This window comes from Eimeria acervulina, genomic scaffold, assembly GCF_000499425.1.
Source record: "Eimeria acervulina Houghton genomic scaffold, Eah_scaff120, whole genome shotgun sequence".
In the NCBI taxonomy this organism is placed as follows: domain Eukaryota; phylum Apicomplexa; class Conoidasida; order Eucoccidiorida; family Eimeriidae; genus Eimeria; species Eimeria acervulina.
Genome location: NW_013550336.1, coordinates 33,176 through 49,336, shown reverse-complemented (window position 1 = coordinate 49,336; position 16,161 = coordinate 33,176). Strand labels below are relative to the sequence as shown.

The 16,161-nt window shown below is 53.7% G+C and overlaps 6 protein-coding genes across 6 annotated transcripts in view; 2 read left to right on the top strand and 4 right to left on the bottom strand.

The window, feature by feature from the left end:
• Positions 1 to 1,412: 1,412 nt before the first annotated feature.
• On the bottom strand, positions 1,413 to 1,908 carry EAH_00018440 (hypothetical protein; the record flags this gene model as incomplete). Its single annotated transcript, XM_013397467.1, has 2 exons — positions 1,413 to 1,565; positions 1,618 to 1,908. The coding sequence occupies 2 exons, from the start codon at positions 1,906 to 1,908 to the stop codon at positions 1,413 to 1,415; spliced, it is 444 nt and encodes a 147-aa protein (XP_013252921.1).
• Positions 1,909 to 1,935: 27 nt separating this feature from the next.
• EAH_00018430 (hypothetical protein, conserved) lies at positions 1,936 to 5,469 on the bottom strand (the record flags this gene model as incomplete). Its single annotated transcript, XM_013397466.1, has 6 exons — positions 1,936 to 1,953; positions 2,280 to 2,517; positions 3,454 to 3,874; positions 4,340 to 4,784; positions 4,979 to 5,058; positions 5,382 to 5,469. The coding sequence occupies 6 exons, from the start codon at positions 5,467 to 5,469 to the stop codon at positions 1,936 to 1,938; spliced, it is 1,290 nt and encodes a 429-aa protein (XP_013252920.1).
• A 1,157-nt stretch (positions 5,470 to 6,626) lies between these two features.
• On the top strand, positions 6,627 to 9,034 carry EAH_00018420 (hypothetical protein, conserved; the record flags this gene model as incomplete). The annotated part of the gene is made up of 5 exons (XM_013397465.1): positions 6,627 to 6,670; positions 6,974 to 7,397; positions 7,755 to 7,927; positions 8,128 to 8,539; positions 8,963 to 9,034. The coding sequence occupies 5 exons, from the start codon at positions 6,627 to 6,629 to the stop codon at positions 9,032 to 9,034; spliced, it is 1,125 nt and encodes a 374-aa protein (XP_013252919.1).
• Positions 9,035 to 9,894: 860 nt separating this feature from the next.
• On the bottom strand, positions 9,895 to 10,815 carry EAH_00018410 (hypothetical protein, conserved; the record flags this gene model as incomplete). Its single annotated transcript, XM_013397464.1, has 1 exon — positions 9,895 to 10,815. The coding sequence occupies one exon, from the start codon at positions 10,813 to 10,815 to the stop codon at positions 9,895 to 9,897; it is 921 nt and encodes a 306-aa protein (XP_013252918.1).
• Positions 10,816 to 12,698: 1,883 nt separating this feature from the next.
• On the bottom strand, positions 12,699 to 14,652 carry EAH_00018400 (hypothetical protein, conserved; the record flags this gene model as incomplete). The annotated part of the gene is made up of 2 exons (XM_013397463.1): positions 12,699 to 13,917; positions 14,570 to 14,652. The coding sequence occupies 2 exons, from the start codon at positions 14,650 to 14,652 to the stop codon at positions 12,699 to 12,701; spliced, it is 1,302 nt and encodes a 433-aa protein (XP_013252917.1).
• A 178-nt stretch (positions 14,653 to 14,830) lies between these two features.
• The window catches only part of EAH_00018390 (hypothetical protein, conserved), a gene marked incomplete at both ends in the record, with an annotated part of 3,368 nt that continues 2,037 nt past the window's right edge, over positions 14,831 to 16,161 (top strand). The window contains 2 exons of the mRNA XM_013397462.1: positions 14,831 to 15,665; positions 15,787 to 16,134. Of these exons, the coding sequence (XP_013252916.1) occupies positions 14,831 to 15,665; positions 15,787 to 16,134 (1,183 nt within the window). The remainder of the gene's footprint in view (positions 15,666 to 15,786; positions 16,135 to 16,161) is intronic.

Here is a 16,161-nt window from a genome sequence, read left to right as displayed (position 1 = left end):
AACCATTAAAGTTTAAAAACATATATATATGCATATATATATATATATATATATATATATATATGCACATGTAGATCCAGGTTTATGTTTTATGTTATATCTTATATCCATGCATATACCTCCGCCAACCACAAACAAAACAAAACAAAGAAAGCGAAAGAGATATTTAAGCAAACAAAACAAAGAGATGCAGCAAAAAAATAAATAAACAAAACAACCATCAAATATAACAAAGTTAGAAAACAGCAGCAGCAGCAGCAGCAGCAAGAGCAGCAGCAGCAGCAGCAGCAGCAGCAGATGGCTCTATCGGCTATCTTATCTATCTGATGTATAAAAGATTTTATTTAAAAACAGAAATACTCTTCTTTTATTATTTTTTCAGCTTTATTAAGTTTCTACTGCACAAAGATAGGGCGTATATATTAATATTTTGTTTTTTCTGCATGTTTTGCATTAATTGATTATTTTATTTATTTAAAAGGATTTATTTGCAATTATTTTTTTGTCTTTTTATCTACCGTTTGCGTTGTTGCTGCTTCCCCCCCCTGAGGTGTATAGGCAGCTCCTCCCACAACGGGGCTCGATGCTGAGGCATTTTTCTTGTTTTTTTGCTTTTCAAAAGTATATTTAGGTAAATAATTGATTTAAATGATGAAGTTGAAGCCAAATCCGGAGCAAATAGACCAATTAACCGTTAATATCCCTTGTACTCCCACAGAGGGCATTCGCTAGGTTTGGCGTCTGGGGCTGCATGCAGACAGGGGCGTTATTTAATCGCTTAAAACATTTTCTGTTTTTTTCTGTCTATTAAGAAAAGTATTTATTAAAATAATAATAATTATTATTTATTATTCTTCAAAGGAGAACAGCAGCAGCAACTCGCTCTGCCTCTTTACTCTCCTGCTGCAACCGCCCTCTCTGCTGCTGCTTCTTTTTCTCTTGTGGAGAAGAAAGGGGTTTATATATTAGCAGCAGCAGCAGCAGCACTTTAAAACAGCAGCAGCAGCCGCCAGCAGCAAGGCAAATACAGGCTGCATCGGCAACAGGAGCAGCAGCAGCAGCAGCAGCAGCAGAAGCTACAACAGCAGCAGCAGCAGCAGCAGCGGAGATGACAGACGCCGAAGACCGCCGCTCTGTCTCTCTTTCAAGAGGGATGCGCCAGAAGGTGCGCAGTTTATCAAACCCTCGAGGGTTTAGGGTTTAGGGTTTAGGGTTTAGGGTTTGGCTTAAAGTTTGTTTTCTGTCCTTAGATTACTTCGATTCTGAATGCAGCGGTGCTGCATATCCTGTTGTCTCTCTTCCTTTTGCTGCTGCTGTTGCTGCTGCTGTTCCCCCTCCCTCTGCTGCTGCTGCTGTTGTTGCTATTGCTGCTGTTTCTGCTACGACCATTGTGCTTACTGCACCACCTACCTTTACCGCTTACGCCCCCGCTGCTGCCACTCTTGCTGCTGTTGCTGCTGCTGCTGCTGCTGCTGCTGCTGCTGCTGCTGCAGGGGCGGGGCATGCGTGAGAGCGGAGGAGGGCGGGAGGGTCGATATGCGGGGGAGAGCGGCGTCTTTGAAAGACTGGAGGAGACAGCAGAGAGCAAACGCAGAGGCAGGGGAAAGGGGCCCGCACCAGCCAGGTGTACGTACACCTCTGCTGCTGCTGCTGCTGCTGCTGCTGTTGCTGCTGCTGCTGCTGCTGCTGTTGCTGCTGCTGCTGTAGGGGATGGGGCGGGTTGCTGTGGCGGGTGTAGGAGAGGATAAATGAGTTGTTGCTGCTATAGTGGTTGCTGCTGCTGTTGCTGCTGCTGATGCGGTGCTGTGGCTGCTCCCCTTCTGCTGCTGCTGCTACTACTACTGCTGCTACTTCTGCTGCTGCTGCTGCTGCAGCTGTTGAGGGGTGGATTGTTGTGGCGACAAACATTCATGAGGAAGCGCAAGAAGAAGACATTCACGAAGCCTTCGATGCCTTTGGTAAACCCTAAACCCTAAACCCTAAACCCTAAACCCTAAACCCTTACTGGATTGCTCACGCAGCGTGCCGCCTTTGTTGTTGTTGTTGCTGCTGCTGCTACTTATTTGCTGCTATTTTCTCTGCTGCATTTTATGTTGTTGGTGCTACTGCTGCCTCTCCTTGTGCTGCTGCTACTGGTGCTACTGCTGCTGCTACTGCTGCTGCTGCTGCTGCTGCTGCTGCTGCTGCTGCTTCCAGGGGCTATAAGAAATCTGCATATGAATTTAGACAGGCGTTCGGGGTTTGTGAAGGGCTACGCCTTCGTCGAGTATGAGACTTACGATGAAGCACAAGCTGCTATTGATGGTACTGCTGCTGCTGCTGCTGCTGCTGCTGCTGCTTGCGTTGATGCTGCTGCTGCTTGCGTTGCTGTTGGTGCTGCTGTTTGGGCTGCTGCTGGTACTACTGTTCTTGTTGGTGTTGCTGCTGCTGCTGCCTGTGCTGCTGTTGGTGCTGCTGTTCGGGCTGCTGCTGCTGCTGCTATTGGTTGTTCTTCTGCTGCTCTTGCTGCTGCTGCTGCTGGTGGAGTGCCTTCAGCACCAGTAGCAGCAGCATCTCTGCGTCGAGACAGCAGCGTTGTCTGCTGCTCGTGCTGCAGCAGCACCACCCCAAGCAGCAGCTTTAACTGCATATGCATTGCTCTCACTCCTGCTGCTGCTGCTGCTGCTGCTGCTGCTGCTGCTGCTGCTGCAGGTATGGATGGGCAGGAGTTGCTGGGGCAGCGGGTAGCAGTAAATTGGGCCTTCGTTCGTCAGCCAGAAAAACGCAAGTGACCCCACAACAGTTCAGCAGCAGCAGCAGCTGCTGCTGCTGCTGCTGCTGCTGCTGCAGTAGCTGTTGCTGTTGCTGCTGCTGCTGCCTTTGCATTCAAAGGCTGCAGATCCCCAAGGGGAGCAGCCAACCCCTCGCCTGAGAACACGACAGCAAGCGCAGCAGCAGCAGCAGCTGCTGCTGCAGCTGCTGCTGCAGTGTTTTTGCTGCTGCAGTGTCTGTTGATAGCAGGCGTTTCTTTTGAATAGGGACGGTCTCTCGTTCAGCTTGTCCTCTGGCTCTGGCTACTGTAGCTAGCTAGCTAATCACTAATCTAGCTAGCTAGCTAGCTAGCTAGCTAGCTGGTCCGCCCTGGGGCAGCTTGCTAGCCAGTCGCTGCCACTGCCTACACACACCAGGCAACCCCTCAGCTAGCTGGTAGGGGCTCAGGTGCTGAGTCAGCTAGCTTTAGCTAGCTAGCTAGCTAGCTAGGTTAGGGGTTAGGTAGCGGACTAGGTAGATGATTAACTCGCTCGGTTGTCAGCTAGCTGGAAGAAGAAGAGTGCAGAGTCTGCAGCAGCATTGGGGTGTATATACACACCGCAGATGTTTAGCTGCCTGTACACTCCAAAGTGTCTCCTTTTAAAAGCTGCTGCTTCAATTGCTAGCTGCCTGTACACCCCAAACTGTCTCCTTTACAGCTACTAAAAATCAAGGTCAGCCAAGTCGTCTTCAGTTAGGTCTGCTGATCCCTGCTGCTGCTGCAGCTCCTGCTGCTGCTGCAGCTCCTGCTGCTGCTGCTGCAGCTCTTGCTGTTGCTGCTGCAGCTCCTGCTGCTGCTGCTGCAACTCTTGCTGCTGCTGCTGCTGCTGCTGCTGAGAAGGCCAGTGCTGCTGCTGCAGCTGCTGCTGCTGCTGCAGCTGCTGCTGCTGAGAAGGACACTGCGAAAAAGGCAGTTGGGACTGCTGCTGCTGTGCGTGCCACTGCTGCGACTCTTCTTGCTGCTGCTGCTGCTGCTGCTGCTGCTGTGTGAGAGTGACTGACAGGGTCAAGAGGGGGGAGGCCCCCGCTCTAACTGCTGTACAGGGGACAGACAGCAAACCGTCTCCTTCTACTCCGCAGCTGTCTCCTTCTGCAGCAGCAGCAACAACAACAGCAGCAGCAGCAGCAACAATAACAGCAGTAGGAAGACCACTCCAACAACAAGCAACAGCAATCAAGGCCTGCTGCAGCAACAGCAACTACAGCAGCAGCAGCAGCAGCAGCATAGCTGCAGCAGCAGCAGCGCAGGCAGCACGAACCTGCAACAGAGACAGCGCCAGCAGCAGCAGCAACACCAACAGCAGCAGCAGCAACACCGCAGGCAACAACGGCAACAGCAGCACACACAAACAGCCGCTGCAGTACCAATATATGCAGCAGCAGCAGCAACAGCAATACAAGCAGCAGCAGCAACAGCAGCAGCAGCAACAGCAGCAGCAGCAACAGCAGCAGCAGCAACAGCAATACAAGCAGCAGCAGCAGCAGCAGCAGCAGCAGCAGGTCTGACCGCAGCAGTCTCTTCTTTGAGTGTATGGCTGTCTCCACTGACAGACGAACCGCATCAACGCATTGCGGACTTCTGCTGTTAGCTGCTCCTCAGCAGCACTTGCTGCTGCTGCTGCTGCTGCTGCTGTTGCTGCTGCAGATGCTTCACGCGCTAAACCCGCCAGCTCTTCTACAACGTGTGCACAGACAGAGAAGGAAACCAGCTGCTGCTGCTGTTGCTGCTGTTGCTGCTGCTGCTGCCGCTGCTGCTGCGGCAGCCAGCAGCTGATGAGCTCCGTTCTAGCGAGGAAGTTTTGGATGCTTTCTGCTGCATCGTCAGCAGCAGCAGCAGCAGCTGCTGCTGCTGCTGCAGGCTTAACGTGTGCTGCTGTTGCTGCTGCAAATTTAAAGGTGTATACCTCAGCAGCAAGCCCTTCTTTGTTGTGCAGCCGCAGACAAACAGCAGCAACAAATCCAAGCCTTACCCCCTCGCATAGACAGCCGCAAACCTAAACAAATAAATATAAATAAATAAATAAATATAAATAAATATAAATAAATAAATATAAATAAATAAATACAAACAAACAATAACAAATAAAAATATACTTGTAATTTATCAAGGCAAATAACCCTATAGAGCTGTTGTTGTTGGAGACGAGAATAAGGGTTTAGGGTTTAGGGTTTAGGGTTTAGGGTTTACCTCTTTGAGGTAAGAGGTGAGGGCTTTGGAGGTGGAGAGCCAAACCCACTGCCCGAAGCGGCGAGCGCGAGAGAAAGACTCTGAGCAGCAGCAGCAGCAGCAGCAGCGACGGGATCGTTAGAGAACAGGGAGATACAATAACAAAAGCAACACAACCGCAGCAGATGCAGCGTCAACAGTACCAGCAGCAGCAACAGCAGCAGCAGAAACAGTAGCAGCGGCAACAGCAGCAGCAGAAACAGCAGCAGCGGCAACAGCAGCAGCAACAGCAAAACCAGCACCCGCCACAGCAGCAACAGCAACAGCAGCAGCAGAAACAGCAGCAGCAACAGGAGAGACAGCAGCAGCAGGAACGGCGGCAGAAACAGTAGCAGCAGCAGCAGCAGCAGCAGCAGCAGCAAACCGGGTGGGTAGACTTTGCGGGCGCAGAGGAGGTTGTGCATTGCTGTCTCCACCAACGAGCACAACACCTCCGCACTGAGGGGGCTCATCCTCCTAATCAAGCATGCATGCCTGCTGCTGCTGCTGCTGCTGCTTTTGCTGCTGCTGCTGCTGCTGCTGCTGCCGCTGCTGCTGGTGTTGCTGCTGCTACTGGTCTTGTTTGCGAAGCAAATCGATGACGGAGAGGAGAAGGGAGCTTCTTCTGGTGCTGCAGTTGCTGCTGCTGCTGTGATACAGTTGCCCTGGTTTGTTCGCTGCTGTTGCTGCTGCTGTTGCTGCTGCAGCTGCTGCTGCTGTTACTGCTGCTACTGTTGCAACCGAGTCCTGCTATCGGGGATGGCCCCTATGAATTATTGCCTCAGCACTCTACCCCTAACCCCACACCCCACAAACAGCAGCAGCAGCAGCAGCAGCAGCAACAGCAAGTCTACAGAATTACCCTTAAGAGAGCAGCACCGGTAAACCCTAAACCCTAAACCCTAAACCCTAAACCCTAAACCCTCTACACTATATACCAATTAAAAACCACCACTAACAACACGTAAACAGCACAAACATCAGCAAACAAAACTCAAAAATTGCAGCTAGTAGACAAAACCTAAGGGGCCCCCAGGGGGGCCCCCGGGGGGCCCCCGGGGCCCCTGGGGGCCCCCCTGGGTGTCTGAGGGTCCTAAGAAAAAGGTTGTTTGATGCAGCATTATAATTCTAATAAAAGAAATATCTTTTGATGCTGTAATATACTGCCAAGTATTAGAGCTGCATCCTTCGTCCTTAGATCTGCTGCTGCTGCTGCTGATGCTGCTGTTGCTGCTGCTGCAGATCACCTCTCTTTCGGTCTAGCTGTTGCATAGCAGTAGCAGCAGCGACTGCAGCAGCAGCCACACGAACAGCTGCAGCATTTGCTGCAGCCATTGCGGCAGCAACCTGAGTAACGCGCAGCAGCAGCAGCAAGAACTGCAGCAACAACAGCTGCAGCAACAATAGCTGCAGCAGCAACAGCAGCCGCAGCAGCAATTTGCTGCCTTCTCCTTTACGAGGGAGCAGACTGAAATCTCTTATATCCGCTGCAGCAGCAACAACAGCAGCAACAGCAGCGCTAACAATAGCAACAGCAGTAGCAACAGCAGCGAGAATAGCAGCAGCAGCAGCAACGGCAGCAAAAACAATATCAGCAGCAGGAGCAGCAGCAGCAAAGATGTCTCTTCGGATGAAGAATGTTCGCCGCGAAGACATTGATGATGCTGCTAACCGGTGCACCTGCTGCTGCTGTTGCTGTTGCTGCTGTTGATGCTGTTGCTGTTGATGCTGCTGCTGTTGATGCTGCTGCTGCTGTTGCTACTGTTGCTGTCGTTGTTGTTGTTGCTGCTGCTGCTGTTATGACGATTGCTGCTGTAGCACGGCGCTAAGCACAATCATTATGCTGCAGCGGCATCAGCTGCTGCTGCTGCTGCTGTTGCTGTTGCTGTTGCTGCTGCCTGTCCACCTGCGGGTGGTGTTACCCCACATTACGTTGCACTTATGCTGCTGCTGCTGCTGTTGCTGCTGCTGCTGCAGGATTTGCGTGTTTGGGGGCAGCTTTGACCCTCCTCACTATGCACATCTCCAAGCAGCTGCTGCAGTCCTAAGCAGCAGAGCAGCAGCAAAAGTTTGGCTAGTCCCTTGTGGGGGCTCACCTGCGGATAATCAGCAGCAGCAGCAGCAGCAGCAGCAGCAACAGCAGCAGCAGGAAGGCCAAGAGAAGCGAGTCTTGCAGGAGCAGGAGCAGCACCCCAAGCCACAGCAGCAACAGCCGCAGCAGCAGCAGCAGCAGCAGCAGCAGCAGCAGCAGCAGCAGCAGTATGAGCATCAGCAGCAGCAGCAGCAAGGTTTTCGCGTTCGAGGGGACAAGCAGCTGCAAGCTGCAACCTCAGACCGTCTCCGCATGACGCAGTTGGCTGTTGAAGCCTTCTTTGGGCCCTTAGCAGGCAATGCTGTAGAGGTAGCACTTGCTGCTGCTGCTGCTGCTGCTGCTGCTGTTTTTGCTGCTCTTACCGTTGCTGTTGCTGCTGTTGTTGCTGCTGCTGGTACTGTTGCTGCTGTTGCTGTTGCTGCTGTTGCTACTGCTGCTGCTGCCGTTGTTGCTGCTGTTGTTGTTGTTGTTGCTCCTGCTGCTACCGTTGCTGTTGCTGCTGTTGCTGCTGCTGATGAGGATGGTTATGACTTTGCTGCTGCTCGTCTTCTTTCTGCGCCTGGCGCGTCTCCTGCTGCTGTTGCTGCTGCCTTCTTCTTTGCTGCTGCGTGCATGAGGCTGCTGCTGTTGCTGCTGCTGCTGCTGCTGTTGCTGCTGCTGCTGCAGGTGCTTGACATAGAGGCGCAGGCCGGCTGTTTTATCCCCACCATTAAACTCTTAGATCTGCTGCAAAAGCGTCTAGTAGAGCAGCAGCAGCAGCAACAGCAGCAGCAGCAGCAACAGCTGCCGGAGCTTTGGCTTCTTATTGGTGCCGACTGTATACCCACGTTACATAAGTGGTAGCTCTTGTTGCTTCTGCTGCTGCTGCTGCTGCTGCTGCTGCTGCAGCTGCTGCTGCAGCCTGGCGTTTCCTTCCCCACCGTTGCAGCAACTCAGCCCTCCCTCTTTGCTGCTGCTGTTGCTGTTCCTGTTGCTGTCCATGCTGCTGCTGCTATGGCTGCTGCTACTGCTGCTGCTGCTGTTGCTGCTGCTGCTGCAGGTACGAAGGGGAGCGGCTGCTGCAGACAACGCGGTTTTTAATTATTGATAGAGAAGAGGGGCCCCTACAGGGGCCCCCGGATGCTGCTACCCATGAGTCACCAACTGCAGCAGCAGCAGCAGCAGCAACAGCAGCAGCAGCAACAGCAGCAGCAACAGCAGCAGGGGCGGTGCTTCCTCGCATCGGCACCAGCAGCAGCAGCAACAGCAGCACCAGCAACAGCACCAGCAGCAGCAGCAATGAGAGGAGCCGCAGCAGCAGCTGTGAGGTGTACAGGCAGCTGCAGCGCATGCACCGCTACGTATATATAAACGATTTGCTGCAAGGAGACTCTCGTGTCTCCTTGCTGCCGACTGTCTCTTCCTCGCTGTTGAGACAGAAACTCAAAAGGAGACACCAGGGAGACCAACATGTAACCCTAAACCCTAAACCCTAAACCCTAGCCTAAACCCTAAACCCTAGTTTAGACCCTAAAATCTAAACCCTAAGCTAAACCCTAAACCCTAAGCTAAACCCTAAACCCTAAGCTAAACCCTAAACCCTAAGCTAAACGCTAAGGCTTTCTCTAAACAACAAACCCTTGCCTAAACCTTAAACCCTAAACCCCAAACCCTAAACCTTAAACACTAAAACCTAGTCTAAACCCTAAACCCTCAGGTAGACCCTAAACCCTCAGGTAGACCCTAAACCCTCAGCTAAACCCTAAACCTTAGAATAAACTGGTAAAGCAAAACCCTGAAGCCTTCGTGGGTTTGGCTTGCTGCTGCCTGATGTCTCGTGTGTTGCTGCTGCTGCTGTTGCTGTTGCTGCTGTTGCTGCTGCTTCTGTGCTGCAGCTCGCTGCTTGTCTGTCTCTGACGCCTGCTGCAGTTGTTGGTTATATACAGCAGCAGGGTCTCTACCTGTAGGTCTATGTCTCTTTTTTGACTCCTTTATTGAGGTGTATAGGCAGCTGCCGAGCCTCTGGAGACTGCAGCGCGGCCGCTGCCGCTGCCTCTGCTGCTGCTGCTGCTGCTGCTCTGGCTACTGCTGCAGCAGCAGTAGAACTGCTACCAGTCTCCGAAGACGCAGCAGCAGAAACAGCAGCAGCAGCAGCAGCGACAACAGTGATGTTTCTTTCTGGGGCCTTCGGTTGCTGCTACAGTCCCTAGCATTGTCTCTCCCCGTGCTGCAGTGCTGCTGCAGTTGTTCCTGCAGCAGTTACTGCAGCAGCAGCAGAAGCTGCTGCAAAGGCTGCAAGTAAAGTGTTGCTCATGTAGACAATATAAAAAATGCTTTAGTTGCTGCTTTGCCTCGTGGAGGCCTGTATAAATTTGTATGAGGTGTACATACACCTGAAAAGAGAGCTACTGTATGCATGCAGGCAGCAGCTGCATCCATCGTTTGTTTTTTAATATAATTTGTTTTTAAATATTTTCTGCTTATTTATTATTATTATAGAGGCATTACCCTCCCCACACGGAGGATAACCTCAAGTGCAGCACCTGCTGCTTGCATTGCTACAACTGCTGCAGCAACACCTGCTGCTACTGCTGCTGCTGGAGTTGCTGCTGCTGCTGCTGCTGCTGGAGTTGCTGCTGCTGCAGCTACTGCTGCTGCAGCTACTGCTACTGCTGCAGCTCCTGCTGCTGCTGCAGGAGCAGCACCAATGGGAACCCACGGTCGGCAAATGCTAAGTAGTGCATAGCAGCAGTAGTAGAAGCAGCAGCAGCAGCTGTCGCTGCTGCTGTTGCTGCTGTTGTTGCTGCTGCTGCGATAAAAAAAAAGTCTACATCCACATGCCGCAGAAACGACTGGGCTGGTGCTGCTGCTGCTGCTGCTGCTGATGCTGCTGTGCGGAGCGGCGGAAGAGAGGAGGCTGCTGCAGCTGCAGCACAACTGCTCCTCCGCCCCCTGTAAGTATCATTGCTGGCTGCTGCACTGCAACAGCAGCTCCTGGGTATGCTGCTGCTGCTGGAGCCTGCAGCAACATCGGCTGCTGCTGCACCATGTATGCTGGCTGCTGCTGCACTGCTGCAGCTCCATACGAAAAAACAGCCGGTGCTGCTGCTGCTACTTGAGAGGGCCCCCCCTGAATATCTATTTCTGCTGCTGCTGTTGCGGCTGCTGCTGGTTGTGCAGGCAGCAGCAAGTGCTGCTGCTGCGGTAAGGCATAGACAGGCCCGAGCCCAAAACCCTGCTGCTGAAGTGCTGCTGCCTGTTGCGGCAGCAATACGGGCTGCTGCAGCAGCAGAGGTTGCTGCGGTTGCTGTAGGACGTACTGCTGCACCAGCGGCTGCCCTTGCTGCTGCTGCTGCTGCTGCACGGTGTACTGCTTCTGCTGCTGCTGCTGGGGAGAAGCTGCTGCTGCTGGCTGCTGTTGCATATCAGTGCATGCGCCTTGGGTGTTTGCTGCTGCTGCTACTGGCTGCCCGTACACCTGGTACACAGGGTGTGGGGCCCCAGCAGCAGCAGCAGCAGCAGCTGCTGCTGCTGCAGCTTCCGCCGGTTGCTGCAGCAGAATGTATGGGAACGGCTGCTGTGCTGTGAGACAGGGGACCATTGGTGCGTAGACCATCGGCTGCTGCGGTTGCTGCAGCTGCTGCTGCTGCAGCTGCTGCTGCTGCCCCTGCTGCTGCAGCACTTGCTGCTGCAGCTGCATCACCACCTCTGGAGGCAAGATGAGGGTCCCATCGATATCGATTGTCATTTGTTTGTCTTTTTCTGTCCTCCTTTCACTCGGCTCCCTGCGGCGCGCCATAGCCCTAAACCCTAAACCCTAAACCCTAAACCCTAAACCCTAGACCCTAAACCCTAAAGCCGGGTGAAGGTGATAGAAAAAGGCGGGAAGGCACAAGGTCTCAGCAATGAAGGCGAAGGAAGGGAGAAGAGACAGCTCAATCGATGCTGGAGCCTTGCTGCTGCTGCCGCTGCTGCTGCTGCTGCTGCTGCTGCTGCTGTTGCTGCAGTGGAGGCCTTTGATGTGCCGAGCCCAGAAGGAAAAAACAGAAAGAACGCATAATTATAAGCAAGAGGTGTTACAGGGAACAACACCAGCAGCAACAGCAGCAGCAGCAGCAGCAGCAGCAACAGCAGCAGCAGCAGCAGCAAGCGTTGTGTTGCTCCGGCCTGCAGTCGGCGGTGCGTCGGCTTTCGCTGTCTGTCTTTTATTTTTTGTTTTTCTTTTAATTAAATGCTATAAAATTTATAAAATATTTATTTACTTTAAATTAAACATAAAATACAAGTAAAGGTAGCGAGAAGATAAGGCGAGTATAGCGCCGACGCAGCTTGCTGCTGCTGCTGCTGCTGCTGCTGCTGTTGCTGCTGCTGCTGCTGCTGCTCCCGTGCAGCTGCTGTTGCCCGACGGTGACCTCATCCCCAGAACTGCAGCAACAGCACAAGCAACAGCAGCAGCAGCAGCAGCAGCAGCAGGCCTTTGTTAGGCATTTAATTAGGTCTAAGTAAAGGAAGTAAGCAGAAAAACAAATAATGTTTTTGTTTTTTTCTATGCAAAGGGGGGGCCCTAAAGAAGCCACGCCAGCTGAGGTGTCTGTACACTGCAGCCGCTGCCAAAGGTGCCTATACACCCGAAACCCACTAAACCACCATCGGGGTTTGGAGTTAAAGAAGAACTGCAGCAGTAGCAGCAACAACCTGAAGAAGCAGCAACAACAACTAGCAGCAGCAACAACTAGGAGCAGCAGCACCAGCAACTCAAAGCAGCAGCAGCAGAGCAACGAGGGGCAGCAGGACAAGCAGAACAGTCTGCAGCCGCAAGAGCAGGAAGATCAGCAGCAGCAGCATCACCAGCATGAGTGCAGCAGGTCCCCTTCTTATACCCCTTACCTACTGTCCCTATCTCTACTGTCTCCTTTTAACTGTCTCCTTTTAACTGTCTCCTTTTATAATAATGCCCTTTGCTGCTGTCTCCTTCGATGCAAAGGAGACAAAATAATTCGTCCTTCATCTCTCTACACCCCCTAACACAACCCCCAACACCCCCCTTCAATACCCTTATAGGGGCCCCCCAGAGGGCCCCCCCATTGGGCCCCCATAGGGGCCCCCTAAAGGGGCCCCCCATATGGCCCCCTAGAGGGCCCCCTATAGGGCCCCCTATAGGGGCCCCAGAAGGAATCCCTTATGAGGGGCAGCCCCCACATCAAAGGGCCTCTCCTGGGGGCCCCTTCTGGGGGCCCCTTCTGGGGCCCCTTTGGGGGCCCCTTCTGGGGTTCCTTGTGGGGGCCCCTTGTGGGGGCCCCTTTGGGGGCCCTTTATGGAGGCCCTTTCTGGGGGCCCCTTCTGGGGGCCCCTGGGGTTTATTAAGCTTCTGAAGGCCTCAGGGACTTCTAGGGGCCCCCTGGGGCCTGAGTAAGGAATTGGGGGCCCCTAGGGCCCCTGGGGGCCCCCTGTGGGGCGTCTACTAATTGTATGATTTGAGGGTATAGGTGAAAGCGAAGATATGAGAAGTAGGTGCTGCTGGTTTTGTAGCTGTTCTTTGTCAAGCGAACAAATACAATAAAACAATAAAATAAAATAAAATAAATAAAAATAAATAAATAAAACACCAAAAAGAATTTCAGTTGAAATAAATTAAAAGTTGCGGCTGAAACGCCGTCGCTGCAGCACCTGCTGCTGCCGCTGCTGCTGCTGCTGTTCCTGCTGCTGCTGCTGCAGGTAATGTTTGTGCTGCTGCTGATAGAATTGGTGGAGGTACTGCTGCTGCTGCTGCCACAGTTGCTGTTGCTGCTCTATGCCAGCCACGTGCAGCTGCTGCTGTTGTTGCTGCGGATAGTATGCAAAGCGCTGCTGCTGCTGCTGCTGCTGCTGGTGTTGCTGCCACTCATATGGGTAGGTGTGCTGCTGCTGGCCATGCGGGTGTGTGTACATCCACTGACGCTGCTGCTGCTGCTGCTGGTGCAGTTGCTGCTGCTGCAGTTGCTGCTGGTGTTGCAGCTCTGCTTCCGCTATTCCCTCTTCCTCGTTCTTTCCTGCATCGCTGCTGCTGCTGCTGCTGCTGCTGCTGCTGCTGCTGCTGCCGCCCCTTTCCCTGCTGCTGCTGCTGGTGCTGGTGTTGCTGCTGTTGGGGGTTTGAGGGGGGCCTAATATCTTAGTTTGCAGCAATTTTCTTATTGCTGCATCTGTCCTGTTTAAGTTTGTAGGGATTAAATAATCAATTACTTTTAATATCTCAGGGGACTGATACACCTGACGAGGTGTACATACACCTAAAATAGGAAGGTGAATATTCGTCAGATAAGGAGCAAAGGCAACACAATCTTGGCATAGTATTGCACTGTAATGTGTTGCTGCTGCTGCTAGCAGCTGCAGAGTGTGGGGCCCCGCAGCAGCAGCAGCAGCAGCAGCAGCAGCAGCAGCAGCAGCACCAGCACCAGGAGCAGCAGGAGCAAAAACAGCAGCAGGGAAGTGCTGATGCAGCAGCAAATCCGTCTGGTTTTTCTGTCCTATTATTAATACAGCGCCTCCTTCCTTCTTTATCTGCAGCAAAAACTTTAATGCTCTTTTATAGTGCTGCAGACTTGTATACGGTTCAAACAGATAATGTGTTGTCAACACACCAGACACACGCGCAATGCTCATCCTGCTGCTGCTGCTGCTGCTGCTGCTGGCGCTGCTGCTGGTGGTGCTGCTGGTGGTGCTATTGGTGGTCGTGGTCGTGCTGCTGCTCTCGTTGCTGCTGTTGCTGTTGCTGTTGCTGTTGCTGCTGCTTCTGCATCCCGTGGTGTTGTTGTTGCTGCTCCGCTTCCTTCTCTTTCTGTTGTTGCTGCTGCGGCTGCTGCTGCCCCTGTTGCTGTGGGAACCGCAGCAACAGCAGCAGCAGCAGCAGCAGGACACAGCGGCAGCAACAACAGCTGGAAAGCGCCCTTACTTCCTACTGGAGTTGCTGCCGGCGAATTTCTCTTGCTGCTGCTGCTGCTGCAACTGCTTTTTATAGAGCGCAGCGGGAGCCTCTACGCGAAGCTAGTAGAGCTGCTGCTGGTGCTGCTGCTGCTGGTGCTGCTGCTGCTGCTATTGTTGTTGTTGTCATTGCCGCATCTCTGCCTGCCTATGCTGCAGCACGCTAGGATCTTGTTAGCTGATGCTTGTCCTGCTGCTGCTGTTGCTGCTGTTGCTGCTGTTGCTGCTGTTTGCTGCTGTTGCTGCTGCTTCTATGACGAGAAGCTCTGCACACAGCTGCTGCTGTTGTTAGTGCTGGGCATCTCTTGCCTGCTGCAGCAGAAACAAAAGACATTTTAAAATATATATTGAATTCATCTAAAGGGAAGAAGACAGCGAGCAGTCTGCTGCTGCTGCCAGCCCCAAACAGCAGCAGCAGCAGCAGCAATGGCAGCAGCAGCAGCAGCAGCGCGTAGAAATTTATAGCTCAAAGGCACTCCACAGACAGCTGTCCTCTACAACAATATTATTTGCTTCAAGAATAACCAGCTCCACTAGGCAGCAACTGCTGGAAACCCGCTGCTGCCGCTGCTGCCGCTGCTGCTGCTGCTGCTGCTGCTGCTGCTGGTTGCGAGAACAGGACGCTCATCTTAGCTAAGCTGTACTAGCAGCTGCCGTCGAAGTTGTTGTGTCAATAACAGCAGCCGCAGCAGCAACAGGGGCGGCAGCAGCTGCGCACCAGCAGCAACAACAACCACTGCAACAGCAGCTCCGCTGCAGCAGCAACAGGCATCGCAGCAGCAGCTGCTGCTAAGGCATACTGACCTATGCTAACTGGAGACGAGAAGAACGGCGTTCCGCTGCTGCCTCCGCAGCAGCAGCAACTGCAGCCTCAGCAGCAGCAGCAGCTGCAGCAGCTGCAGCAGCAGCAGCTGCAGCAGCAACAACTGCAGCAGCAGCAACTTCACCAGCAGCCGCTGCCAAAACCGCCAGGACAGCAGCAGCCGCTACAACAGCAACACTTGCTGCAGCAGCCGGTACATAATGCGCAGCAGCAACAGCAATTCCAGCAGCTGCAGCAGCTGCAGCAGCAGCAGCTGCAGAGACACCAGCTGCAACACGCTTCGCAGCAGCTGCAGCAACAGCACATGCAACAGCAGCAAATGCCGCGGCATCAACTGCAGCATGCGCCGCAGCAGCTGCTTGGTTCCCATCCGCAGCAGCAGATGCAGCAGCAACAGGTGCAGCAACAGCAGCTGCAGCAACAACAGCTGCAGCAACAGCAACTACAGCAGCAGCAACTGCAGCAGCAGCACATGCAGCAGCAGCTTTTGCAACAGCAGCAACTTCAGCAGACACCGATGCACGCCCCACAAGGGCAGCTGCTGCTCTCTCAGCAGCAGCAGCAAATGCAGCAGCAGCAGCAGCTCCTGCAACAGCAACGACTGCATGCCGCGCAACAGCAGCACCTGCAGCAGCAGATGAAGCAGCAGCAACTACAGCAACCGCAGCAGTATATTGGCGGCCTTCGTGTGGGTGTGCAGCCGCAGCAGCAGCAGTGTATAGTAGGTCCGCAGCAGCAGCAGCAGCAGCAGCAGCTGCCGCAACAGCAACTAACGCCGCAGCAGCAGGTCTACATGCGGCCTTTGGCGCAATCTGCAGGTACGCCTTGAAGCACTTTAGAAGGAGGAGCAGCAGCGGCAGCAACAGCAGCGGCAGCAGCAGCAGCTCTTTTTGCTGTTACCTTCTGTGTGTGCATGCGCTGTCTTTCGCTGTGCTGCAGCTGCAGCACCTCTTCCTGCTGCTACTCCCTTGGGGGGCCCCCCGTTTGAAGCTCAGGCCGTGCCCATGGGCCCCCGTGGGTCTCGCCCCAGCAGCAGCAGCAACAGCAGCAGCAGCAGCAGCAGCAGCAGTGGCGGCGGCAGCAGCGGCAGCAGCAGCAGCAACAACAGCAATGCTGAGCGAAGTGTACAAGGGGGCCCCCGCGGCTCCCCTCGTGTGCGGCAGCCGCCTACGATGCGTTCGGGGGCCCCTACGCGTGCTGCTTCTGTCTCTGCAGCAATAGCAGCAGCAGCAGCTGCTGCTGCTGCTTCTGCTTCTGGTGGTACTGCTGCAGCAGGCGGTCCTGCGGGTAAGGATGGCTCTATGGGTCCCCGGC